The sequence below is a fragment of the Budorcas taxicolor genome, chromosome 19 (assembly GCF_023091745.1).
Source record: "Budorcas taxicolor isolate Tak-1 chromosome 19, Takin1.1, whole genome shotgun sequence".
NCBI classification, from domain to species: domain Eukaryota; kingdom Metazoa; phylum Chordata; class Mammalia; order Artiodactyla; family Bovidae; genus Budorcas; species Budorcas taxicolor.
This window is the reverse complement of record NC_068928.1, coordinates 54,407,170-54,432,741: the sequence shown is the minus strand read 5'-3', so window position 1 is coordinate 54,432,741 and position 25,572 is coordinate 54,407,170. Positions and strand designations below refer to the sequence as shown.

The 25,572-nt window shown below is 43.3% G+C and overlaps 3 protein-coding genes across 5 annotated transcripts in view; 2 read left to right on the top strand and 1 right to left on the bottom strand.

The window, feature by feature from the left end:
* Nucleotides 1-152: 152 nt before the first annotated feature.
* On the top strand, nucleotides 153-5,384 carry METTL23 (methyltransferase like 23). Its single transcript, XM_052658121.1, has 5 exons — nucleotides 153-521; nucleotides 3,099-3,203; nucleotides 4,479-4,716; nucleotides 4,797-4,881; nucleotides 5,028-5,384. Exons 2-5 carry the CDS (start codon nucleotides 3,120-3,122, stop codon nucleotides 5,200-5,202), a joined length of 582 nt encoding a protein of 193 aa, XP_052514081.1. The 5' UTR covers nucleotides 153-521; nucleotides 3,099-3,119; the 3' UTR covers nucleotides 5,203-5,384.
* Nucleotides 5,385-5,639: 255 nt separating this feature from the next.
* SRSF2 (serine and arginine rich splicing factor 2) lies at nucleotides 5,640-9,402 on the bottom strand. Its single transcript, XM_052658120.1, has 3 exons — nucleotides 8,262-9,402; nucleotides 7,721-8,031; nucleotides 5,640-6,710 (listed from the first exon to the last, which is right to left on the bottom strand). Exons 1-2 carry the CDS (start codon nucleotides 8,621-8,623, stop codon nucleotides 7,728-7,730), a joined length of 666 nt encoding a protein of 221 aa, XP_052514080.1. The 5' UTR covers nucleotides 8,624-9,402; the 3' UTR covers nucleotides 5,640-6,710; nucleotides 7,721-7,727.
* An 11-nt stretch (nucleotides 9,403-9,413) lies between these two features.
* The window catches only part of MFSD11 (major facilitator superfamily domain containing 11), a 29,102-nt gene continuing 12,943 nt past the window's right edge, over nucleotides 9,414-25,572 (top strand). The window contains exons 1-9 of one of the 3 annotated variants that reach the window (XM_052658116.1): nucleotides 9,414-9,480; nucleotides 9,758-9,931; nucleotides 10,415-10,470; nucleotides 14,726-14,833; nucleotides 15,388-15,467; nucleotides 15,576-15,672; nucleotides 19,003-19,061; nucleotides 19,589-19,733; nucleotides 23,310-23,350. In XM_052658116.1, the coding sequence (XP_052514076.1) occupies nucleotides 9,836-9,931; nucleotides 10,415-10,470; nucleotides 14,726-14,833; nucleotides 15,388-15,467; nucleotides 15,576-15,672; nucleotides 19,003-19,061; nucleotides 19,589-19,733; nucleotides 23,310-23,350 (682 nt within the window). In that variant the 5' untranslated portion in view covers nucleotides 9,414-9,480; nucleotides 9,758-9,835. Of the gene's footprint in view, nucleotides 9,481-9,508; nucleotides 9,932-10,414; nucleotides 10,471-14,725; nucleotides 14,834-15,387; nucleotides 15,468-15,575; nucleotides 15,673-19,002; nucleotides 19,062-19,588; nucleotides 19,734-23,309; nucleotides 23,351-25,572 lie in introns of those variants that run through there. The other 2 variants (XM_052658115.1, XR_008201029.1) reach the window with 2 other exon arrangements.

The window sequence follows — 25,572 nt, the reverse complement described above, 5'->3', positions numbered from 1 at the left end:
TTCGTCTCCGGGGCCAGCCCTCACACAGGCCGGATATCCACCATGTTGGGAAGGTCAGCCCAGTCGAGCTAACTCTTCGTTGCGGCCCCGCCTCTCCCGCGCCCGCTTCCGGTTGGTCACTTCCGGCCGCCCTCGGTGTCTTTTTTGGCTCTCTTCCGGCCGGCTAGCCGCCCGCTCCACCTGTTCTCAGTGTCTCGTTTGCCTGGTGTGGGGGTCTGTTCTCGCCGCGTGGTCGTTTCGTCGCTCGAGGGGTGCTTCCCCCGCTTGCTGTCGGGTAGTTAGCGACCTGACGTGCTACGGGGAGAAGGCCTGAGCCGACCCGGGGGTCCTCGCGCGTGCAGCTTGGCAGCCTGGCGGCCCGGCGCCCTCCCCTGCTCCCAGCCCGCACGGAGGCCACCGACTCCTCTTCGGACGAAGGTGGCCTCCGAGGGCAAGTGGTCCGGGCCCAGCGCTTTCGGTTCTCGGAGGGGCCGGGTCTGGGAGATGAGGGGGGCGCCATACTGGAGGTGTGCGTCCCGCAGGTGCGTGCCAAGGCACCCGGCGGGAATCGCCTTGGGGCGGTAGGGACGGGTATAGGGGAGGGGGTCAGGGGCTTTTTCATTCAGCCTTCGGGTGAACCCGCAGAGCCAAACAGTTTGGTATGAAGCCTTTTGGCAGATTAAATGTCGAGAAGGGGAACCTCTCCATACCTAATACTTATTGCTGGGAAAGTGACATTCTTGACACCTAATTTTTTAAATCTTGTTGAAGGGCGTGTTAACTGAGGTTTATCTGGGACAGGGGATTCCAACACTCATTGATCAAATAAAGTTTCTGGGGCTTGGCCTTGCTTCCTTTCAGCTCATGGCTGCCCCCAAATTCTCAATAGCAATTATATATTTCTTATGCGTCCGATTTTTCAAAGCATTTTCACGTTGCAGCTTTTCATTTGATTTTAACAGCAGCTGGTGGGGTAGACATTGGCAGTAACGGTTTTGAATATGAGAAACAGGTTAAGAGTTGAAGGCTGGTGTGGGATCCGTTTCTGGCAGTCTCTAAAAGCCTTCGTGTTAAAATTCTCCTTTGGATTTCTTCCCAGATTTAGGAAGTGCGTGAAGATACACCCTGTGAAAAGATACATCTTTAATTTTAAAAAAATGTTGTAATGGGGTATTGTTGAAGATATGTCTTTTTTCTTTAATTACCTAAATCTGGATAACTCACACTTGAGATCAGAACTCCTTCATTGTACTCCAGGGTAAAATCCACCAGGGCAGGCATTTTTGTTTTATTCACACCTAGTATATTTTTTTAGGTAAGAAGTGTATTTATTTAGAAACACACTCCACAGACAAGAGTGGGCCATTTCAGTGGGCAAGTGCAGCCTAGACACTAATATTTTTTTTGAGTGTATTGAATGATTATGTTCATACCTTCAGTTCCTTCACCTTTGATATTTTTACCTTTTCAGCCTATCACCCTGGCAGGGGCACCCTTTACGAAACAGACTTGCAGTTTTGCAGTTTAACAGTCACTAACTTTGTATACTTTGTACTGACTAGTTTTCATTGAATTTTCCTGACATTCTATGAAGATAGTGTTTTGCAGTTGAGGAAACTGAAGCACAGGTTAAATAACTTGAGTGAGGTCACACAGCTAGTATTGATAAATTACCTTTCTCAAGTTTGAACTCAGGCAGGCTTATTCCAGAGTTGTGAGCTGTTACCTTGCCTCCCTAAATACCATCCTCATGATTCAGTGCCTCCCCAAAGGCTTTACAAGTTGCCTGCCTTCCTAACTCCAGGACAGCTCTACTCAGACCTCATCTGAGATGCCATCCTAGAACCACCCTGTTCCTCCTTAGCGTTAGCATGTTCCTGCTTGTGCTGTTGCTCAGTTTTGTCTCTTTGTGACCCCATGGGCTGTAGCCACCAGCTTCCTCTGTCCAGGCGATTTCCCAGCAAGAGTACTGGAGTAGGTAACCATTTCCTTCTCCAGGGGATCTTCCCAACCCAGGGATCAAAGCCTGGCCTTCTGCATTGCAGGTGGCTTCTTTACCACCTGAGCCACCAGGGAAGCCCATTACCCCATTACCAGGTTATGCCTAGCTTAAAACCCTCCAGTATCTTCTCACTGCACTTAAATAAAAAGCTAAACTTTTCGTGGCCTACAAGACACCACAAGTCTGGTCTTTGCTTCCCCTCTGACCTATGCTTGTACTATGCAACCCTGCCACCAGCCCTCAGGCCCACACTGCCAGGGAGAGGGCCCTGGGAGAGGCCTTGGCCTTTGCCTGAATCATCCTCTCCCTATCTTGAGCAACCACTTTGTGGTCACTGCCCACCCCCATTACTCTCACATCACCCTGTTACACTGTGCTGGTAGCATTGTTACTGAAAATATTTGCTTGTTGTCTCTCCACAGTAAGATACACACACACACACACATACATACATACATATATATATACACACATATTCCATGAGTTACATCCTTAGCCTAAAATAGCCACTAAGCCACAAGCCACTCAGGCCCTGGATAAATTCTAGTTGAGTAAAAGAATGCTTATCACAAAAAGGAAAAAAAGTGCTTATCACATTGTATTATAGTTTTATATTCCCTCTCCCTCACGCAAGGAGCTTCTCTGATGGCTCAGTTGGTAAAAGAATCCACCTGCAATGCAGGAGTTGCTGCTGCTGCTAAGTCGCTTCAGTGGAGACCCTGGTTCAATTCCTGGGTCGGGAAGATCCACTGGAGAAGGGATAGGCTACCTACTCCAATATTCTTGGGCTTCCCTTGTGGCTCAGCTGGTAAAGAATCTGCCTACAATGTGGGAGGCCTGTGTTGGGAAGATCCCCTGGAGAAGGGAAAGGCTACCCACTCCAGTATTCTGGCCTGGACAATTCTATGGACTATAGTCCAGGGGTCGCAGAGTCAGACATGACTGAGTGACTTTCACTTCACTTACCCACCCATAGGAGGTAAACTAGAGAACAAAGAATTGTCATTTTTGTAATGGATGCCAGTGCCAGGCACTCAGTAATTGTTGTATAAATATTCTGACTTCCAGCATGTTGTTTATGTTGTTATTTATGGGATACAAAAAAATTTCTTTTCAGGTCCTGCATCTTCAATATGGAATGTATGTTTGGCCCTGTGCTGTGGTCCTGGCCCAGTACTTGTGGTTTCACAGAGGATCTCTGCCAGGCAAGGCTGTCTTAGAGGTAAAAGTGCCCTTGAGGTTTGCAAAAATCCTAGATTATAAGTCTGTATGCTGGTTATTGGGTTTTGTTAGATATTTTTAAGTCAGGGATGATGTGGCCAGTCTCCATGGCAGGTGAGTTAAAAACACTTTTTAAAGTGTAAGTGAAAACCATTGACTAATCTTAAGGAATCTTGGCGTGGAAGCAGTCTTTGAGGCCATCTTTCTAGGGTGTCCCAACAGGGTCATCCAGGCTCTACTATACCACTGCAGCCTTTCTTGAAAAACCGCTTTCATCTTTGGAAATCTTGAGATTAGTTTTAAAATGTATCCAGTGCTTTCTCACTGCTCCACCTGGCTTAAGACTGCTGAAGGCTTACAGAAGTAAACTTAAGTCATTTGCAGAAATGGTACTATGCTTAAACCCAAAGGCTGAAGACAAATCAGAAGCTTAAGGACACTTATCTTTTGCAAAAGCATGTAAATGAAATGAAGGCATTTGGTGCATAATTCGGGCTCAAAGTAGTGACGGTTTTTAGCTACTCAAAAAAGGTTGGGAATCTGAGTGCTGATCCTTGAACAGGAAGTATGTTTCAATCCATAGCAATAGTAATGTTTACGAAGGGACTTCTTGGTATTATGCAAAGTATGTTTAAGTTCTTTGCTGCTCTAAAGACCCAACTGGAAAAATCCCCTCAAGTAAAGTCATGCTGTAGACCTGTCAGACTTTAGCAATGTTACTTAAAATTGGTAGTAACTTAATGGCTGGTTGTACATTCAAGTCACCCACTGAGCTTCTAGAGACCTGGTATAATTAGGAGCTCCTTATAGATCATGAGAACTAAAGTGACTGAAGGTCACTGTAGTGCTATAATGCCCTGGACATCCTAAACAATGGAACTGCTCAAGATATGGTCCCATTTGGAAATGGTTGATCCTCAAACAGCTCAGTGATTGAAGCACCCACCCTCCACAAAACTCAAAATCCACGTAAAACAGGTGGTTGTTGCCACATCCCGACTCAAGAAACTGGACTGCAGAGTCCTAGTTACAGAACCTCCCAGTTCAAACCTGTAGTTGCAGTTGAGGGCCCTTTAAAATGGTGAAATAGACCAACTCTTTTGACCCAGTTAGAACTGTCATTAAGTTTAAAGGAAGTAAAGCAGTGTTGAATGGTGTTTTATAGACATGGAAAATTCAAATTTACACACAGACCAGCGCAAGCATGAAATGAGAAATCATTTGCCAAGATCCACAACTTGTTGCAGTTCTAAGCAAAACCTTTATAACTTATTAGATTGGTGCTGGAGTGAGCCTTCCAGGAATTGTGGCTGCAAAATGTGGTGCTGAAGTTACACTGTCAGACAGTTCAGAGTTGCCTCACTGCCTAGAAATCTGTCGGCAAAGCTGCCAAATGAATAATCTGCCTCAAGTCCATGTTGTAGGACTCACCTGGGGTCATGTATCTCGGGATCTTCTGGCTCTACCACCACAAGACATTATTCTTGCATCTGATGTATTCTTTGAACCAGAAGGTAAATCTTTTTTTCTTCTCAAGTCAATTTAACCACAGATACAATGAAATTAAGTCTATTAAGAAGTCTTTTCTTCCCAGACTTTGAGGACATTCTAACTACAGTTTACTTTTTGATGCAGAAGAACCCCAAAGTGAAATTGTGGTCTACTTACCAGGTAAGAAGGTAAGCCTGAATCCTGGTTTACTCCCAGTTTTATTAAAGTTAATGCAAGCCTTACTACTCAGTGTCTAACTTAAGGATAAAATGAGAACACATCTAAAGTAAAACAAGAAAAGCTTGGTTTTTTAAAAGTAATTTATTTTTTTCAGTGCTGACTGGTCACTTGAAGCGCTGCTCTACAAGTGGGACATGAAATGTGTCCATATTCCTCTGGAGTCTTTTGGTGCAGACAAAGAAGATATAGCAGAATCTGCCCTTCCAGGAAGACATACTGTTGAAATGCTGGTCATCTCCTTTGCAAAGGACAATCTGAATTACACCTAAAAACTGTTTCGGGACAATGTCAATACTGCTTAGAAACCTGGCAAGCCAACTATGTGACTCAGACCACTTCAGCTTCTTGAGTACAGTGGGTTTGAAGATGGTCAGATCTGCTGGCTTTACACTGATGGGTCACATAACCATTAAGACAAAAAATTATAACTATAATAAAAAGGACCTGGATTGTTCCTAAATTATTAAAATAGGGCATAAATTAGGTTATAAGAAGGGGGTTATTCAACTTTTAACAAAGTGCTACCTTAGAGCATTGAGGAGAGTAGGTGCTGACCTGGCATTTCCACTTTTTAACTTGGGGGGGGGGGGTGGGAATCAACTACCAAACATTCACTTTCATTCTATACAGTCAGTAACATTCACAAGATAATTGCACAGGTCTTTCAAATAAATGAGGGGAAAAAAGATCAACACATATTCTGAGAAAAGCTAACACCAAGAAAACGTTTTAATTAAACTACAGAAACAATGGCTATAGTACAGAATATTCATGAGCAAAAAGATACACCATGTTATAAGTACTTACAAAATTACAAACCATTTGTTTGCTTCCTTAACATTTTCCATATTTTAAGTTCGTACATGAAGATGATCAGATTTACCATTTTGGGGGGAAGAGGAAAAAAAAAAAAGGTGTATTTATCATCGCTAGATGTGCTCACTGTATGCTCCATTATTTATATGCAAGGCCCGGGTGACTGGAAGTGCAGTTGTCAGGCATTTTAATAAACTGGACAGCCATTTGTTTCTGCACGACAAGGCATCTTTACACAGGAGCAATCAGGAGAAAACAGGAAACAGCCAAGCACTCTGCACTGCAACACGCCACCTTAACAGCTAACCAGCATTACTCAACTGCTACACAACTGCGCCTAGTGCACAAAAATACATAAGAGAAGAGATTAGAATTGTGTTTGGTAAACAATCCTTCCCAAAAAAAAAAATAAAAATCAAGTCTTTTCACCTGAAAAGTCTTTATACAAATTTGGGTTCTGTTTACCATTTAGACCTGAAGGTAAATAACATATACAAATAAATTTACACCAACTTTTGTAGGTTTTTAATTTTAAGGTAGGAAGGCAATGTTGAGTCAATCTCTTGACAGCTTTAGGCTGTGTGTAATGGCTGCACACGTTTCCTTAAAAGTCAGGAGGCCACAAATTAGGTTACCAATCTGTTTAATTCCAAACAAAAAAAGTCAGCACTATATAAACAAAAAGGAAAATTTACCTCAAATATCCAAGTCAATAATGAAATCTGAAGTCGTTCACCTTACTAAATTACAAGAAATTTGAATAACAGCAAAAAAAATGGCACATAAAATGAGTTTGCCACCTGAGGCAAAGCTTAAAACAAGTAAAAAGTTAGACAAAATGTTACAAAATAACCTTTTCAATAGCCAGTTGCTTGTTCCAAGGACTCTTCTGATGGACTGAGTGCTACCAGGTAAGTGGTCCTTTCCCCCAAGTCCTTCTTTATGTTGCTTGTCGACACATCTAGGTTTGAAAAGAAACAAGCTCAGTTTACCTTCCATTAACAAAATCACCAAAAGTGCACATGGTTTCAATTTCAGTACTTACTAAGGATCTGGTGAAACCAGTAGGTTACAGAAAGGTTCCAACCAGCCATTATCCATTTTTTTTAAGGCCCAATTAGGAAACTTTCACAAAGGTTACCATCAGCACTAAAAGTGTGTGTTTATGTTATGTATTCTTGGCCAAATGACCAAGGTGAAAAATGGTAAGGGGGGATAAAAAAGTAGAAAAAAAAAAAAAAGGAGGGGGGAGGGTTGGGCTGTATCCAAACAAAACAATTAGTCAGTATATTTTAAGTTTTTAGTTTTCAAATGAAACCACTGGCATTTTAGAATGCTTTAACATCTGAGCTACTTAGGGCCCTTTCCTTTTAAAAAATAGGACCAAACAATTTGAGAGTTAAAGACACACTATCCTTTCCCCACCCAGTGCAATCAATACCTGTAAACTTTTGATTCCAAAAGTTCATTGCTTCTTTTTCACAATTCGTTTGCCACATCCATTAAAATATGAAGTCCCAGTCAGTACAACAATAGTTGAACTGATTGTTTTCTCTAAGAGGATAGTGCATCTTTAACATTTAAAGACAAACCTGCTCCAATACACGCCCACAGAAACTGGTCCCTGGAGGATCAGCCAAATCAGTTAAAATCTGCAATACTGGCCAATATTCTTTTATCAAACAGGAGACCGCAGCTTTAAAGGGGAAAATGCAGACGTTGGATAAAAACAGCAAGAAATAGTCATTTTCATTAATAGGTCTCAAAACAGTTCATGAAACAGCCATTATCTAAGCTTTATACACATCCTTTCTGCAGACCCCTCTTCAGTATAACTCCCAAAGCCGAGTTAGCTCAGAGCAGTACTCCTAACATCAGGAGCCAATTTTATGTTAATACGGAACAAAACAACTACTCCAAACCCCATTTCTGAATTCGGGCCGTGAAGTCTCGGAGTCGCACGAACCTTACCATTTGCTTAAGAGGACACCGCTCCTTCCTCTTCCGGAGACTTGGGAGGACTCTTGGATCGCGACCTGGACTTGGATTCCCTCTTGGACACGGGTGGAGGACTCCTGGACCTAGACCTGGATCTGGACCGCGAGCGAGATCTGGAGACCGACGAGGACTTGGACTTGGATCTTCGCGCCGATCTGGACTTGGAGGTGGATCGCGATCTTGAGCGAGTGCGGGACCGGGACTTGGAGCGGCTGTAGCGAGATCGACTCCGGGACCTGGACCGGCTCCGACTCCGGGATCTGCTGCGGCGACGCCGCCTAGGGCTGCGGACAGGGACAGCGGCGCGTCAGGGTTCGGCGGCCCCGCCCGCGTGCTCCCGCCCGCCCAGGCCGCCATTATCTCGCCGCCAGACGCCATTTCCCTGGTCGCGAGCCCGGGTCCCCGCCCTCCCGCGCCCCGCCGACTCGGCCCGACCGCCACCACGTGTCCCCGTAGGCCTTTGTGAGTCAGCCAGGCCCTCCCGGAGCCCCGGCCGCGACGCCCGCGTGCTTACCTGCGGCTCCGACGTCCGTAGCCGCCGCCCCCGTACCTGCGGGGCGGGGGGCCCCGGCGGCTATGGTGCGAATCCGGGGGGCGGCCGTAGCGCGCCATTTGCACCCGCAGCTCGCGGCCGTCCAGTACGGCTCCGTCCATGGCATCCATGGCGTCCTCGGCGTCGCGCTTGTCGTGGAAGCGGACGAAGGCGAAGCCGCGGGACTCCTTGGTGTAGCGGTCCCGCGGGATGTACACATCGCCGACGCGCCCGTACTTCTCGAACACGCGCCTCAGGGTGTCGGGCGAGGTGCGGTAGGTTAGGTTATCCACCTTGAGGGAGGTCATGCCCTCCACATCGGGAGGCGGGCGACCGTAACTCATGGCTCTGGAGAGTCGGGCCGGGGCTGCGCGCCGACGAACTAACGCCCCGGCGGGCCCGCGAGCTCGGCTGCAGCGGCAGCGGTTTCCTCAGGTTAGCTCGGCTCGACGCCGCGCCTCTTTCCTGGCGGTTGGTTTCCGCGTGGAAACGTTTGGAAAGGCCGAACTGGAAACGTCTACAAGAGAAGGGCCCAACCGACTCCACCAGAGAAGCAACTGGGCCGGCAGCGGCTGCAGCGCCCGTTTATATCCCTCCTCACAAAATGGCGCCCGCGCCACCCGGAAATGAATCTTCTGATTGGCTCATCTCACCCCGCCCCTCAACGTCCCTGCCACGCGCCCCGCCCCTGTCCGGCGCGCTTGCGCAGAGTCGGCGGGCGGGTCGAAAAGCGCGGAGTCACTGCTGCTGGGAGGGGGAGCGGGATTGGCCGACAGTTGGAAAGCCCGCGAAACGCTCCTTCCGGCTGCGAGGCCCGTTGTGACAGGAGGAAAGGGAGGGGCTCCCCTGCTGGGCTCCGCCTTCTTTTCGTGCCAGTTTCTAATCTCTCAGTTTTGCTGCTGGAACCTTCGCCTTCTCCGTTAAGGGGTATTCCTTCACCTTGCCCCTCTGTGTTTCCGTCTCCTCAGACCGGCTTCGCGGCCTCCAGGCTTCCTTCCTCAATTCCTGACTCCTTCGCTGGGTTCCACATTTTAGCCTCCGCCTTTCCGGAGCCCTCGAGGTCCTCCCTGCTCCCTCCGAGTGGATGCGGGAGCCCTAGCCGCGAGCTTGCGCTTCCCCGGCCGCCCTGGACTACAATTCCCAGCGAGCCTAGCGGCCGGCGTCTCGGCTGCGGTCAGGTGACCGAGTCGCCTGACCTGAGGTGAGTCAGGGCAAGGCGGCGGGGCCGTGCCGGCTGCTACATCTCGCCCTTGACTCCTGATTCTCTCTTGGCTCCTCAACTTGGAGCAGCAACGTTCTTTCCTCTTCTCAAGGTGTTGGGTCCTTCCCTACTCGAATCGTGTGTTAGGAAGGTCCTAGCTAAGCCTGTGGGGAGAACTTCACCCTAAGCCCCGGATTCTACTCCGACCTGGAAGTTGACAGCTTGGCTGCCCTGCTCCTGGATCTGCCTCCTCTCACCATCTCATTTCTTCTCCCAGGATTGCAGTGGGTTCACCTGGAGGAGAGCTGACTGACTGCCCTGGGGTACTGCTGACCTCCAGCAGAGTTGAGCCAAAATGTCCCCGGAATCTAAAAAGCTTTTCAACATCATTATTTTAGGAATTGCCTTTATGTTTATCTTCACCGCCTTTCAAACTTGTGGAAATGTAGCGGTGAGTTGGACTTTGTTCTCCCTCCTTTGCAGTGTTTGTCATAATGCATTCCAAAAATGATTATGTCTAATAGTACGCTAAAGTTTCACCTTTTATTTTGTCACCTAACACTTCCTCGCTTTCCATGATAAGATTTGATTTCATCTCTTAGGGGGGTCGTTTATTTCTCTGATCTGATTTGGGGTTTATATATTGACCTATTCATTTTTGTTATCTGTATTAAGGACTATATTAGTACTTGGACAGTTAAGGGAATAAACGTAAAGCCTAGTTATAGATGGTCTTCAGCCCTCCCCACCTGACCTGCCCGCCTTTGGTTTGCTTTCCATTCTGTACTCCTTTCCCTTCTCTCCTGTTGGGATTTCTGTATTAAGTATCCAGCATCTTGAATTTTTACTTTATTCTCACTACTTGGAGACAGATTTTCTGAGGGGGAGGGAGATTACAAAACGTTTTCATTGATTAGTTTTATTTTCTACACAGCAAACTGTCATCAGGAGCCTAAATAGTACAGATTTTCATGGCAGTGGATATACCAGGTATCGTACTGTATGATTGGTTCTACTTTGTATGTCCTAGAAATTGCTTAAAAGTTCAGAGTCACAGACAACATAAGATACTGTGATTGGATTGTTTTTTCTTCTCTGTATCTAGACTGTTTCGGGGAACATAATGTTATAAAGGTGATGAGTTTAGGTTTCAAGTAGAATTAGACACTGAGTTTGAAATACGAGGTTCAAAACTTAATTGCTGTGGTATTTTAGGAAATTGCTTCTATGTGATCAGTTTCCTTGCTCAGGTTAATGTGTGTAAAGCACTTAGCAGAGTGGCTGGCATTTAATAAGCACTCAGGTATTGTCATAATTACATCTTCCCAATGCTAAACAGAGGATATTTTATAAGACTCTTGAAATATTTGTTGGTCTTCTTGTTTTTCTAATTTCATAATTATTAATATACTGTCATCAGGAGCTTTTAGATTTCAGTTAAGGTGTTTAAGGTGTTTAGTGGCAATTTTACAGGTGGAGAAAATGAAGTGAAAAGCTCTTCATAGGTCACTAGTACATTGTGATTGAAGTTGGGAATGTAACTCATACATGCATATAAACACAAACAGATTTCTTAATTTCTCTATGGTTAAATGTTAGATGAGTGCAATTGTGCGGTAGTTTGAGCATTCTTTTGCACTCTCACATGCTAGTAAAGTAATGCTCGAAATTCTCCAAGCCAGGCTTCAGCAATACGTGAAGCATGAACTCCCTGAGTTCAAGCTGGTTTTAGAAAAGGCAGAGGAACCAGAGATCAAATTGCCAACATCTGCTGGATCATGGAAAAAGCAAGAGAGTTCCAGAAAAACATCTGTTTCTGCTTTATGCCAAAGCCTTTGACTGTGTGGATCACAATAAACTGTGGAAAATTCTGAAAGAGATGGGAATACCAGACCACCTAACCTGCCTCTTGAGAAATCTGTATGCAGGTCAGGAAGCAACAGTTAGAACTGGACATGGAGCAACAGACTGGTTCCAAATAGGAAAAGGAGTACGTCAAGGCTGTATATTGTCACCCTGCTTATTTAACTTCTATGCAGAGTACATCATGAGAAACGCTGGACTGGAAGAAACACAAGCTGGAATCAAGATTTCTGGGAGAAATATCAGTAACCTTGGATATGCAGATGACACCACCCTTATGGCAGAAAGTGAAGAGGAGCTAAAAAGCCTCTTGATGAAAGTGAAAGAGGAGAGCGAAAAAGTTGGCTTAAAGCTCAACATTCAGAAAACGAAGATCATGGCATCCGGTCCCATCACTTCATGGGGAATAGATGGGGAAACAGTGTTAGACTTTATTTTTTTGGGGCTCCAAAATCACTGCAGATGGTGACTGCAGCCATGGAATTAAAAGACGCTTACTCCTTGGAAGAAAAGTTATGACCAACCTAGATAGTATATTGAAAAGCAGAGACATTACTTTGCCGACTATGGTCCGTCTAGTCAAGGCTATGGTTTTTTCTGTGGTCATGTATGGATGTGAGAGTTGGTCTGTGAAGAAGGCTGAGCGCCGAAGAATTCTTTTGAACTGTGGTGTTGGAGAAGACTCTTGAGAGTCCCTTGGACTGCAAGGAGATCCAGCCAGTCCATTCTGAAGGAGATTAGCCCTGGGATTTCTGTGGAAGGAATGATGCTGAAGCTGAAACTCCAGTACTTTGGCCACCTCATGCGAAGGGTTGACTCATTGGAAAAGACTCTGATGCTGGGAGGGATGGGGGCAGGAGGAGAAGGGGACGACCGAGGATGAGATGGCTGGATGGCATCACGGACTCGATGGACGTGAGTCTGAGTGAACTCTGGGAGTTGGTGATGGACAGGGAGGCCTGGCGTGCTGCGATTCATGGGGTCGCAAAGAGTCAGACATGACGGAGTGATTGAACTGAACTGAATAATAATATCACAATTTTTACTAATGTGTTTTCTTCATATATATATTGTAAAGAACAGGTGAAAGAACCATTGGTATTTGAGAAATTCATACAAGCTAAAGAATGATTTACTTTGGATTTATAAATAGTGGCTTATAAACTTTTGAAATGGTCTTAGTCATACTTTGCTACATGTATACTGGGACCAGGTCTGCAGTAGCTGAATAATGTTCAAGTGAACCATTCAGTTCAGTTCAGTTGCTCAGTTGTGTCTGACTCTTTTTGACCCCATGAACCACAGCACTACAAAATTCTCCAAGCCAGGCTTCAGTAGTACATGAACTGTGAACTTCCAGATGTTCAAGCTGGTTTTAGAAAAGGCCAGAGGAACCGGAGATCAAATTGCCAACATCCGCTGAATCATCGAAAAAGCAAGAAAGTTCCAGAAAAACATCTATTTCTGCTTTATTGACTTGCCAAAGCCTTTGACTGTGTGGATCACAATAAACTGGAAAATTCTGAAAGAGATGGGAATACCTCTTGAGAAATCTGTGTGCAGGTCAGGAAGCAACAGTTAGAACTGGACATGGAACAAAAGACTGGTTCCAAATAGGAAAAGGAGTACGTCAAGGCTGTGTATTGTCACCCTGTTTATTTAACTTACATGCAGAGTACATCATGAGAAATGCTGGACTGGAAGAAGCACAAGCTGAAATCAAGATTACTGGGAGAAATATCAGTAACCTTGGATATGCAGATGACACCACCCTTATGGCAGAAAGTGAAGAGGAGCTAAAAAGCCTCTTGATGAAAGTGAAAGAGGAGAGCGAAAAAGTTGGCTTAAAGCTCAACATTCAGAAAACAAAGATCTTGGCAACTGGTCCCATCACTTCATGGGAAATAGATAGGGAAACAGTGGAAACAGTGTCAGACTTTATTTTTTTAGGCTCCAAAATCACTGCAGATGGTGATTGCAGCCATGAAATTAAAAGACGCTTACTCCTTGGAAGAAAAGTTATGCCCAACCTAGATAGCATATTGAAAAGCAGAGATATTACCTTGCCAACAAAGGTCCATCTAGTCAAGGCTATGCTTTTTCCAGTGGTCAGGTATGGATGTGAGAGTTGGACTGTGAAGAAAGCTGAGCACCAAAGAATTGATGCTTTTGAACTGTGGTGTTGGAGAAGACTCTTGAGAGTCCCTTGGACTGCAAGGAGATCCAACCAGTCCATCCTAAAGGAGATCAGTCCTGGCTATTCATTGGAAGGACGGATGCTAAAGCTGAAACTCCAGTACTGTGGCCACCTCATGTGAAGAGTTGACTCATTGGAAAAGACCCTGATGCTGGGAGGGATTGGGCGGAGGAGGAGAAGGGGACGACAGAGCATGAGATGGTTGGATGGCATCACCAACTCAATGGGCATAAGTCTGAGTGAACTCTGGGAGTCGATGATGGACAGAGAGGCTTGGTGTGCTGCGATTTGTGGGGTTGCAAAGAGTTGGACATGACTGAGCAACTGAACTGAACTGAATTGAAGTGCAGCATGCCAGGCCTCCCTGTCCATCACCACTCCTCGGAGTCCACCCAAACCCATGTGCATTGAGTCGGTGATGCCATCCAACCGTCTCATCCTCTGTCATCCCCTTTTCCTGCCCTGAATCTTTCCCAGCATCAGGGTCTTTTCAAATGAGTCAGCTCTTCGCATCACGTGGCCAACATATTGGAGTTTCAGCTTCAACATCAGTCCTACCAATGGACACCCAGGACTGATCTCCTTTAGGATGGACTGGTTGGATCCGCTTGCAGTCCAGGGGACTCTCAAGAGTGAGCCATTACTTAGAGTTAAATAAATTCTGGTTTAAACAAGTTATAGCTACATGACTATTTATAGCAGTGAGATTTCATGCCACTGCCAGGAGTTGTCAGCTAAATCTGTAGGGCAGACTGGTTGATGAGGGCCTCTGGAATCAGATTCCCAGGGATGAGATTCTGGTTCCACCATTGACTAGCTGTCCAGCTGTACTTTTGACAAGTTGCTTGACCCCTCTGTATTTCACCTCTCTTTTCCATAAAAAATAATATGTTCTTCATGGAGTTGTGTTAGCTGCTATAATAATTCACTGGTACATTAAAATTCATATTGTCCAAGGCAGACTGATTCTTTTCATTTGACAGGACTTCAATATTTTGAACAAGTGAAAACTTTAATGTGACATTCAGTGTAAGGAAGTAGTTATGAATTCTGACCAAATAATATGAGTGGTTATTACAAAAAAACCCAAAACTGTAGACTCTAATTAGATTTGAAAAAAATTGAGCTTTGAGACAGTGTTTCAAGAGTTTTTTTTTTTTTCCCTTTTGTATGTTATGTGTGCAGCATGGCAATTATTTATGGAGTGTTCTCTGCTTCAAATTTGATTACACCATCAGTGGTTGCCATTGTAGGACCTCAACTCTCTATGTTTGCTAGTGGTTTATTTTACAGGTAAGTAATCCCGTTTTCTTTCATTTAATTAGAATGCCTTCAGCTTCTTTCAAGCACATAGTAAACTTGTGCTTTGAACTTGCTGACTTGATTGGAATAGATTATAGGTAGCATTTTAGAGGTTTGGCTCTCTACTTGATGCTTAGTGGTACTATTGTTTTAAAGTGATGGGATTTGTGTATATTTGCTTTTCTTTTGCCACTAATATATATAATATCCAAAAACCTTTCTATAGGCTTGAAAAGAACTCAAGTAATAATCTTAAGTAGATTAACGGGAATTAAATTTTTTCTGGGATACAGAACTGTAGTCCCACTGTGTGCTGAGGTGTTTGGCGAAGGCCAGTTGCAAACCTTCATTCAATGTCTGAGTTCACAAATTTGAAATAGTAAGTTAAGAAATGACATTCGTCCTCTTTTTTCCAACACTGGAGAAGCCCTTTACAGCTTGAATTTTGAAAGAAGAGATCCCTCAGAACTGATTCCTAGAAGGCATAATTGACATTCTGTTTCAGGTATTGTTTGACTGTAATACGTTGACCTGTTATATTTTAGCATGTACATTGCCGTTTTTATCCAGCCTTTCCCGTGGTCCTTCTACACAGCCTCTGTTTTCATTGGAATTGCAGCTGCTGGTAAGCATTTTGATTTCTATTTTCTGAGTCTAAGAGTATTGTTTATATGTTTAATATATAAAGCTAAATGCTTTCATTCCCTTGATAAACTCTTGATTTGAATTTTAGTACTTTGGACAGCACAAGGAAACTGCCTGACAATAAATTCAGATGAGCACACTATTGGGAGAAACAGTGGAATTTTCTGGGCACTCTTACAATTTAGGTAATAATTCTTATGGCTCCATCTTTCCTATAATTTTTTTTTTTTTTTTTTGGTCAGACCGTTTTTTTAGATCCCGATTGTGTTGAGAACTCAGATCTTCTTTTTACACGAGTTAAGTTCCTAGGTACATGTCATAGAGATTTAAAATTTTATGGGATTACTTAAAGATGCATGGATCTACCTCACTGAAATTTATTATTAGCAAATGGAAAATAATATTAACCATAATGTATATAGCATTTGCTATACTTTAGGTGGCTCACTGGTAAAGAACCCGCCTGCCAATGCAGATTGGGTTCAATCCTGTGGAGCAAGTGTATGATACCAACTCCAGTATTCTTGCCTGGAGAACACCAGTGGACAGGGGAACTTGACAGTCCATAGGGTCACAAAGAGTCAGATAGGACTGAAGTGACTTGTGGGCATGCATACTTTGTATATATCTTACATACTACTGGGCTCTTTAGGGCTTCCCTGGTGGCTCAGAGGTTAAAGCATCTGCCTCCAATGCAGGAGACCCGGGTTCAATCCCTGGGTCGGGAAGATCCCCTGGAGAAGGAAATGGCAACTCACTCCAGTATCCTTGCCTGGAGAATCCCATGGACTGAGGAGCCTGGTGGGCTGCAGTCCACAGGGTCACAAAGAGTCGGACACGACTCAGTGACTTTACTTACTTACTGGGCTCTTTAATCTCAGTAATAGTTACAATCTCCTGTGATCAGATGGTATTATCTCCAACAAAAGCTTAACTAAAAGTTAAGTAACTTATCCAATCATGTAGATTCCAAAGGCCATGTCCTTCCCACCCAGTTATGCTACTTGACAACTGTTAACAATTAAATTTTCAAACAGAGACTAACTCTATGGCCACTGAAGGATACAGCATGTTATATATTTCCACAGTAAAAAGCAACAGCAGGCATGCTGTCATGGAATCTGTCCTGAGGATTTACCCTCATATCCTAAATGCCTAAAATTTTGGCTTTGATAAGGCTTAACAAAAAAACGAAATGCAAAAAGGCAAAATGGTTGTCTCAGGAGGTCTTACAAATAGCTGAGAAAAGAAGAGAAGCTAAGGGCAGAGGAGAAAAGGAAAGATAATGCAGAATTCCAAAGAATATCAAGGAGAGATAAGAAAGCCTTCCTCAGTGATCAGTGCAAAGAAATAGAGGAAAACAATAGAATGGGAAAGACTAGAAAATTAGAGATACCAAGGGAACATTTCATTGCAGAGATGGGCACAATAAAGGACAGAAATGGTATGGACCTAACAGAAGCAGAAGATATTAAGAAGAGGTGGCAAGAATATACAGAAGAACAATACAAAACAGATCTTCATGACCCAGATAACGACAATGGTGTGATCACTCACCTAGAGCCAGACATCCTGGAATACGAAGTCAAGTGGGCCTTAGGAAGCATTACCAGCACCCATCTCGCACACTAGCAAAGTAATGCTCAAAATTCTCTAAGCTAGGTTTCAACAGTACGTGAACCATGAACTTCCAGATGTTCAAGCTGGATTTAGAAAAGGCAGAGGAACCAGAGATCAAATTGCCACCATCTGTTGGATCATCGAAAAAGCAAGAGAGTTCCAGAAAAACATCTACTGCTTTATTGACTATGCCAAAGCTTTTGTGTGGATCACAACAAACTGTGGAAAATTCTTAATGAGATGGAAATACTAGACCACCTGACCTGTCTCTTGAGAAATCTGTATGCAGGTCAAGAAGCAACAGTTAGAACTGGACATGGAACAACAGACTGGTTGCAAATCAGGAAAGGAGTACGTCAAGGCTGCATACTGTCACTCTGCTTATTTAACTTATATGCAGAGAAATCCTGGACTGGATGAAGCACAAGCTGGAATCAAGATTGCTGGGAGAAATATCAATAACCTCAGATATGCAGATGACACCACCTTTATGGCAGAAAACGAAGAAGAACTGAAGAGCCTCTTGATGAAAGTAAAAGAGGAAAGTGAAAAAGTTGGCTTAAAACTCAACATTCAGAAAACTAAGATTATGGCATTCAGTCCCATCACTTCGTGGCAAATAGATGGGGAAACAGTGGAATCAAAAACTTTATTTTTTTGGTCTCCAAAATCACTGCAGATGGTGACTGCAGGCATGAAATGAAAAGATGCTTGCTCCTTGGAGGAAAAGCTATGACCAATCTAGACAGCATATTAAAAAGCAGAGACATTACTTTGCCAATGAAGGTCCATCTAGTCAAAGCTATGGTTTTTCTAGTAGTCATGTATGAATGTGAAAGACCGTCAAGAAAGCTGAGCGCTGAAGAATTGATGCTTTTGAACTGTGGAGAAGACTCTTGAGAGCCCCTTGGACTACAAGGAGATCCAACCAGTCCATCCTAAAGAAAATCAGTCTTGAATATTCATTGGAAGGACTGATACTGAAGCTGAAACTCCAGTACTTTGACCACCTGATGCAAAGAACTGACTCACTGGGAAAGATTGAAGGCAGGAGGAGAAGGGAACAACAGAGGATGAGATGGTTGGAAGGCATCACTGACTCTATGGACAGAAGTTTGAGTAAGCTCTGGGATTTGGTGAAGGACAGGGAAGCATGGCATGCTGCAGTCCTTGGAGTCGCAAAGAGCTGGACACGACTGAGCGACTGAACTGAAGGCTTAACAAATATGAATATTGTTTTAAGGGGTTGTATATTAAGAAACTGGAGTGTAAGTGAATGATTCCTTCCCTGTTGCTGTTTAGTCGCTCAGTCCTGTCTGACTCTTGTGACCCCAAGGAATGTAGCCCTGCCAGTCTCCTCTGTCCATGGGATTTCCCAGGTAAGAATACAACAAAGGAGTGGGTTGCCATTTCCTTCTCCAGGGGATCTTCCCAACCCAGGGATAGCAGGTAGATTCTTTACCGCTGAGCCATCAGGGATGCCCGATTTTTTCCCAAGGAAAGTGCTAAATAAAGCATTTGATTAGCTGCAGATTAACGAAATCATTGATATTTTCACCAGTTCTTTACAGAATTTTAGAGGTAGAGTAAACTTGTTTCCTGGGTGTCATTTCCAGACTCCAATACATCACATGTTTCAAAGTGAGTCAGGTCTTTGGAAGCCAGTTCTGAATCAGGTTGCTGTCATGTGGAAGGAGACGGAGTTCCCTTTGGGTCAGTTGAGTTTTTCAGAAAGAGGGTGAAGTCGGTACTTCTAAATGACTTAGGGCAGGTAGATAACTTCATTGTGTAGGCCTCTCTCTCTTTTTTTTTAACAAGGAATGGAAAAATTATTTTAAAGCCCATAAATATGAAAATAACTTCCCAACATCCTCTCCCTCCTTTTCTTCCCCCAGCTTGTTCTTTGGAAATCTCTACATATATTTTGCTTGGCAAGGGAAAACTCAGATATCAGGTTTGTTTTATTCACTGTGCTTTATTCAGATACATTCAAAGCAAAATAGCAGTTCCATGAAAATTCCCAGTATGCTTGGTTCAGATTATTTTAGTGAACGTTGGTACTCTTAAGTCCTCTCAGATTTTTGCTTTTAATATCTTCCCTTGGATTATATTATTATACTAGGATTTACAGCTTGTGACTGTGCTTCAAGTAGCGTCTCAAAGTGTGGGAGAAGATTGTATATGTGTGGGTAGACTAATCAGTTGTCAAAAGAGTTTTTAATTCAGTTTTGTCTATACTCTGATTAAAAGAATATGATTAAGTTCTTATGCTGTTTTTCTTCTGGCTTATTAGTATTTCTCTAACTGAAAGACAGAGGTGGATGTATCCTATTTATCTCTTTGTCCTAGGTTTTTACTGATGCAGTAAAATTAGTGATAAAGTATGTGAATAGTTATAAACAAAATACTGAACGTGATACTGACTCTGGAATTGTTTGTGTGGCTAGTGCTGTCTACTTTCAACTTCTTTTTTCTCCCTAGAGAGTGACCGAAGAACAGTGTTTATCGCCCTAACAGTGATTAGCCTTGTGGGGACAGTACTTTTCTTTCTCATTCGGAAACCAGATTCTGAAAATGTCCTGGGAGAAGATGAATCTTCTGATGACCAGGACTTGGACATCAACGAGTAAGAAGTTGGAAACATTCCTTTCTATTTAAAGCTATATTTTGAATAGATAACAGTCTAGAAATTACAAACCTGTTATAGCCCTAACTGATACCCAGCATTGGGCAGACATGAGGGGAAAGTTTTAAAGCAAATAAGCAGAGAAAGAAGATAAAGAGGAGCTGTCAGGGAGGAAGAAGGGAAAGGAAGATAGAGGTGGGGGAGGTAGCTAAAAGGTTTGTGGAGGGATTTTAGTCTCATCCCAGGTCACATCCTGTGTGACCCTGGACAGTAGCAATGTTCCGCTGACTTTCTCTAGGCCTCAATTTCCTCCTACAGTTCAGCAGACATCTTCTGTGTTTTAATGTGTGAGCATAGGGGCTCATAAAGTTAAATAGAAAATAGTCCTCGGTCACTTTCTTGGATCCAGGCTTAAACATTTCCAATCATGTGGTGCAAGTGAGTGGCAAGGCCACCAACAGTCATCATAGATGAGCCGTGGTTACACCCACGCTCTGGATTTTGCACTAACCTGTGATGGTAGTTTCCACTGACATAATCCCTGCAGGGAAATAAGTACATAGTCCTGTTTTTCTAAAAATTGTGAGTAACCTTGAGCATATTTCTTATGTATTTGGCTGTGTTGGGTCTTAGTTGCAGTATGTGAAATCTTGGCTGCGGCATGTGGGATTTTTAGCTGAGGCATGCAGGGATTTTTAGTTGTGGCATGTGGGTTCTTTAGTTGTGGCATGTGGGATCTAGTTTCCTGACCAGGGATTGAACCCAGGCCCTCTGCTTTGGGGGCATGGAGTCTTAGCCACTGGACCACCAGGGAAGTCCCATGTTATTATTATTATTTTTTTTTTACAAAAGTTTATTTTTAAATGTACAGCAGGCTCTAAAACAACACTTCATTCTAGCTATAGGTGGCAACAGATGTCATAGCTGGAAATCCAAATGTTTAAATAGGAATGGAATTAAGGGCCTTTATTTCCTCAGGCACGAGGAACAGCTTGCTTTTTAATAGATTTCTTAATTCCACTTGTGGCCAGGGGGCCATTCCCTGAGACCTCTTCTTTCCATTTCTGTTTGAATCTCTTATCTTCCTCATCCATCCCCTCGGCCTGGTTCTTGGGCTGCTTCAGCGGCTGCTTGCCATCTTCAAGGCCAGACATGGCGCCTTCTGCCCCTTTCCCAGGTCCTGCCACTGAAAGCAGGGGCCTGTTTAAGTTGTAAGTAAAACTATCTAAAACCTTGCAGGTGATTTCTCTGCAGGTCATTATCTAGATTTGAAGAAAGGGGAATAAGAAGTCTTTACCACTCTTGCGTTACGTGAATTGATAAATTGTGAATCTTGCCTTATAGAATTTTATCTGAGTATACATATGTATATATATCACATATTTTTAAAAGCGTAAACCAATGGATATTGGAGAAGGGGTCTCCAAATGACACAAATTTAGCAAAAATTCAACATTCATTCAGCAAATGTTAGGGGCTGTGAAGACAAATCCAATCCATCCCTGTGTTCAGGGAACTTCATTGCTAGATAAGGGATCATGTAACTGTCATAAGGTGCAGTGCGGAGTGGTTCTGCTCCACCTTGTAGATCTTTCTGTCTTCCAGAATTGTCTTCCCAATCTTGAAACTTCTATGTCTTTATTCTATAAAGAGCACCATGCATGCACCAGCCGTCTTCCAAAAGGTAGGGAAGAAGTAATGAGCAAGACAGAGAAGTCCCTCTTCTTATGAAACTTAATTGTAGACGGGCTGGTAGTCACCATGCATGTTAAGAAAACAGCAGAGTGAGTTCTACCAGACAGTGAGAGGGGGAGGTGGTGGAGAGCAGGGTGGTGAGAAGGTGTGAAGATCAGCTGATGTCTGTTGCAACAAAGGCCAGGTGTGGAAGGGAGTGTGGTGGCTGCTGGAGGGCCCGCGGGATGTGCACAGTGCAAGTGGGAGCATCCACAGCGGACAGAGATGACTGCATCAGGATATGGCGGGAGTTTGGATTTTGTTTTATTATTATTTTTTTGATTTTGTTCTTGATATGATCGGAAGGCACTGAGGACATGCGTGGGGTCTGACTTTAAAGGTTCCATAAAGTGGAGTCCACTCTGAATGATTTACAGTGAGTTGATTATATTTCAATAGTCTATAGCCTGCAAATCAGTTCCTACTTATTTGGGGCCTGGAGTGTGAAATAATATATCCACCCTGGTGGCTCTGTGGTAATGAACCCACCTGCCAAGCAGGAGGCGCAGGTTCAATCCCTGGGTTGGGAAGATCCCCTGGAGAAGGCAGTGGCAACCTGCTCCAGTATTCTTGCCTGGGAAATCACAGAGGAGCCTGGCAGGCTGCAGTCCATGGGGTCACAAAGAGTTGGATACGACTGAGCGGCTAAAACACCACCACCACCACCCAATCTTATCCAAGTACAAGGTGAGGGTACTATCATTAAATGGAGTCTACAGAGTACTCGCTTCCAGGGATGGCATGAGGTGTGGTTTTTGTTTTTTTTTTTAATTTAATTTATTTTTAATTGAAGGATAGTTGCTTTACAGCGTTGTGTTGGTTTCTGTCATGCATCAGCATGAATCAGCCATATATACATATGTCCCCTCCCTCTTGAGCCTCCCTCAGGCATGAGTTTTTATGGTGGGGGAAAATGTTTTCCTATTGGCTAAAACATATTACCTTTTTTGTGTCAGTAATTTAAGTCACCTGCTCTCCTTTAGGTTTTTTTCTTTCGGTTTGTTTGTAAATGATATCTTGTCAAGATCTAGGAGTAGACTTGGCTGATAGGATGAGAGGTGTAATTTCTTACAGACTTTCTTACCATGACCTGCAAACACTTACCCTTAAGTTACTCACAGGTAAGTGATAGTGTCCCTGTTTTATAAATGAGAAAGTAAAAGAGAAATGAAGCCACTTGTCTAAAACCACACAACTAATAAGTGGCAAAGCAAGACTCCACATCGAAGCCCACGTTTTTAACCAGTTGGTGATACTACGCCCAAACCCATATAGCTGGTGATGGTGTTGCTTTTAACACTGAAGAACCACAGAGTAATTTTTTATGTAGTTGGAGTGGTGGAAATTGAGCCCTCACGATTTGTTTTTACAGTTTAGAAACAGCAAGGTAGAGGAGATTTTTGTCCTGCCTGAAGTATCATTTCTTTCTTTCCTTTTAAAATTTTTTTCCTTTTTTTGTCTGGGTTGGGTCTTTGTACAGCTTGTAGGCTTTCTCTCTTTGTGGCTAGGGCTTTTCATTGCGGTGCATGGGCTTTTCCTGACAGGCTGTAGAGCGTGCAGAGAAGTACCATTTCTGAAAAAGACATGCATGACTCTGTGTCATAAATTTAATGGGAGCGAATCATGTTCTGTGGTTAATAAAGAGCCACCCAAGTAGCCCTTTACTCACAGTCTCTGAAGCAAGGACACCTTGGAGCAGGGAGCATCGAGGCCACTGAAGTGTTTACCAGACCACATAGAGAAACAGATCTTTTACAGACTTAAATGAAAATGTGGTCGTTTTTTTGTTTGTTCTCTTTTTCAATTTTCTGGGGAAAAACTTTTTTCTTTTTATCTTTTCAGGTCTCCCCAGAACAACATGACAAAGGCAGTAGATGCATTTAGTAAGTATTTTCTGTATCAGAAGTGCAGGAACTGTTCAGGAATAACTTTCCCCCTTTCTCTGGTAGCTTTGCATTGACAAAACCCCAGTATTTTCACGTTTCTAGGTATACTGCTCTGAAATCCGCTTGTCTTCTCAATAAGTATCTCTAACATGAGGCCTGTGAGGGATGGAGAATAATTCAGTGCCCTACCTGAGTGCGTGTGTGAGGGAGGCCCGAGGAGGAGGCAGCAGAGGTTTAGGAGTTTATAGGAGGAAGTAAGGACACAGATCATTTCTTCAAGCATTGCTTGTCACTCCTTAGAAGAGAGCAGAGGCTCAGGTGACCCAATAATGTGTAAGACCAGTCATCCTCATCTGTTGAGGGTTCTTCCTGGCTAAACCTCTTGATGTGTTTTATTTTGTTCTCACGACAAATCTGTGAGTATCATATAATACATATATATCATTATCTCCATTTTATAGAAAAGAAAACAGGCTTTGGCAAAATTATTTACTCAAGGTCAAACAAGGAATTTCCTTCTTGTTATGAGAGGCCTAGAAAGACATGTTGGCTGCTTTGGTGAACATGCAGTCAGGCAAAGGGAGGGTGATGACCTTCAGGCTTATGGGCTGGTTCATCCAGCTTCGGTAAGACTGGATGCAGCCTCTATACGCTGAACCCCCGCCTCTGGATGTCTCTTAATATTAGCCAGATTCAGGATGTACTTTCTAGATAGTTGTACCAGCTTTGCCTCAACTTCTCTGTAAAATGAGACACTAACACAGTGAGGGCCTCATGCTTTTTATCACAGAGCTGGTTGGTTACCTATTGTAGGATTTGGTAGTAATAGGATATTGGGCTGTTAAGTTTGAATGGGGAGAAAGAAGGCAGCAGCTAAAAAAGATAAGGCATATGAGGTGTTATAGGGCAAGAAAACTTAAATTTAGGCAGTGGTTCCTGGAAGGTGGGGAGGAATATGAAGTTCGGAGGTGGCAATGAAGCTGAAGGTAAAGAGAAAGGGAAAAGAATGTACAGGCTTTAATTTGCTTGTGAGCCAATGTTTCGTTTATTATTTAATCATGATATTCCTTCAGTTGATGCTATAGTAGGTATTGAGTAGAAAGGATTCCTGCTTATTTAAAGGCACTTAAGTTCCTCAGCTCAATGTATATGTTTAATGCAATTCTAGAAAATTTCAATGAGGATTTTTAAATTTGTTTTTTCTTCCTCTGGAAGAATAAACATGTCAATAGCCAACAATTTTTTAAAAGAACTTTCCGTAGTAAATATCAAAACCTATTATGAATTCATTTGAAAACACTGGAATACAGACAGCACTGGAACAGAAGTTTAGACGCAGGTCTGTGTTCATAAAGGAGCGTGGAATACTGTAAAAGAGTCTTAAAAGCAAGGCCAGACAGCTGACTGCATGGGAAAAGTGTGAACTCATACTTCCCATCTTATACTAAAATTCCGTGTAGATTAAATGTAAAAATGAAACCATAATAGAAATTAATTTGGTAGAGGAAAGCCTTTCACAGGTGTGTCAAACAGTAAGGGGAAAGTATGTTCTTTTTTACCTAAAATATAAACTTTCGATCTCTTACAATAATCAAGTAAAATTAAAATGGCAGGGAAAATATTTACAGTATATGATAAAGGGTTATGAAGCAATAAGAAAGGCATGCGTTGGAACTGTGGTGTTGGAGAGAAGACTCTTGAGAGTCCCTTGGGCTGCAAGGAGATCAAACTAGTCAGTCCTAAAGGAAATCAGTCCTGAATAGTCATTGGAAGTACTGATGCTGAAGGTGAAACTCCGATAATTTGGCTACATGATGCGAAGAACTGACTCACTGGAAAAGACCCTGATGCTGGGAAAGATTGAAGGCCAGAGAAGAAGGGGATGACAGAGGATGAGATGGTTGGATGGCATCACCGACTTAATGGGCTTGAATTTGAGCAAGCTCTGGGAATTGGTGACGGACAGGGAAGCCTGGCGTGCTGCAGTCCGTGGGGTTACAAAGAATCGGACACGACTGAGCAACTGAACTGAAGAAAGGCATAAACACTTCAGTAGAAAAAAAGTTATAAACAAAGGAAAGTTATTAAAAACTGTAAGAAGTTTTCTGTTAAATTTCCAAAGATAGATAAATCTCAGTATATAGGCTGTAGGTACTTAAATGCACAAGACCACATTGTTAAGAATATAGTCCTTGTATTACTTTCTGAAGATAGATTTA

What these genes read in the sequence shown, in the direction of transcription:
- METTL23 (XM_052658121.1), top strand. Translation starts at nt 3,120, where the DNA reads ATGTATGTTTGGCCCTGTGCTGTGGTCCTGGCCCAGTACTTGTGGTTT. An exon ending in TGTATTCTTTGAACCAGAAG is followed by an intron (nt 4,717 to 4,796) that starts GTAAATCTTTTT and finishes TTTTCTTCCCAG; the next exon opens with ACTTTGAGGACATTCTAACT. An exon ending in TCTACTTACCAGGTAAGAAG is followed by an intron (nt 4,882 to 5,027) that starts GTAAGCCTGAAT and finishes TATTTTTTTCAG; the next exon opens with TGCTGACTGGTCACTTGAAG.
- SRSF2 (XM_052658120.1), bottom strand. Translation starts at nt 8,623, where the DNA reads ATGAGTTACGGTCGCCCGCCTCCCGATGTGGAGGGCATGACCTCCCTC. An exon ending in TACGGACGTCGGAGCCGCAG is followed by an intron (nt 8,032 to 8,261) that starts GTAAGCACGCGG and finishes CCCTGTCCGCAG; the next exon opens with CCCTAGGCGGCGTCGCCGCA.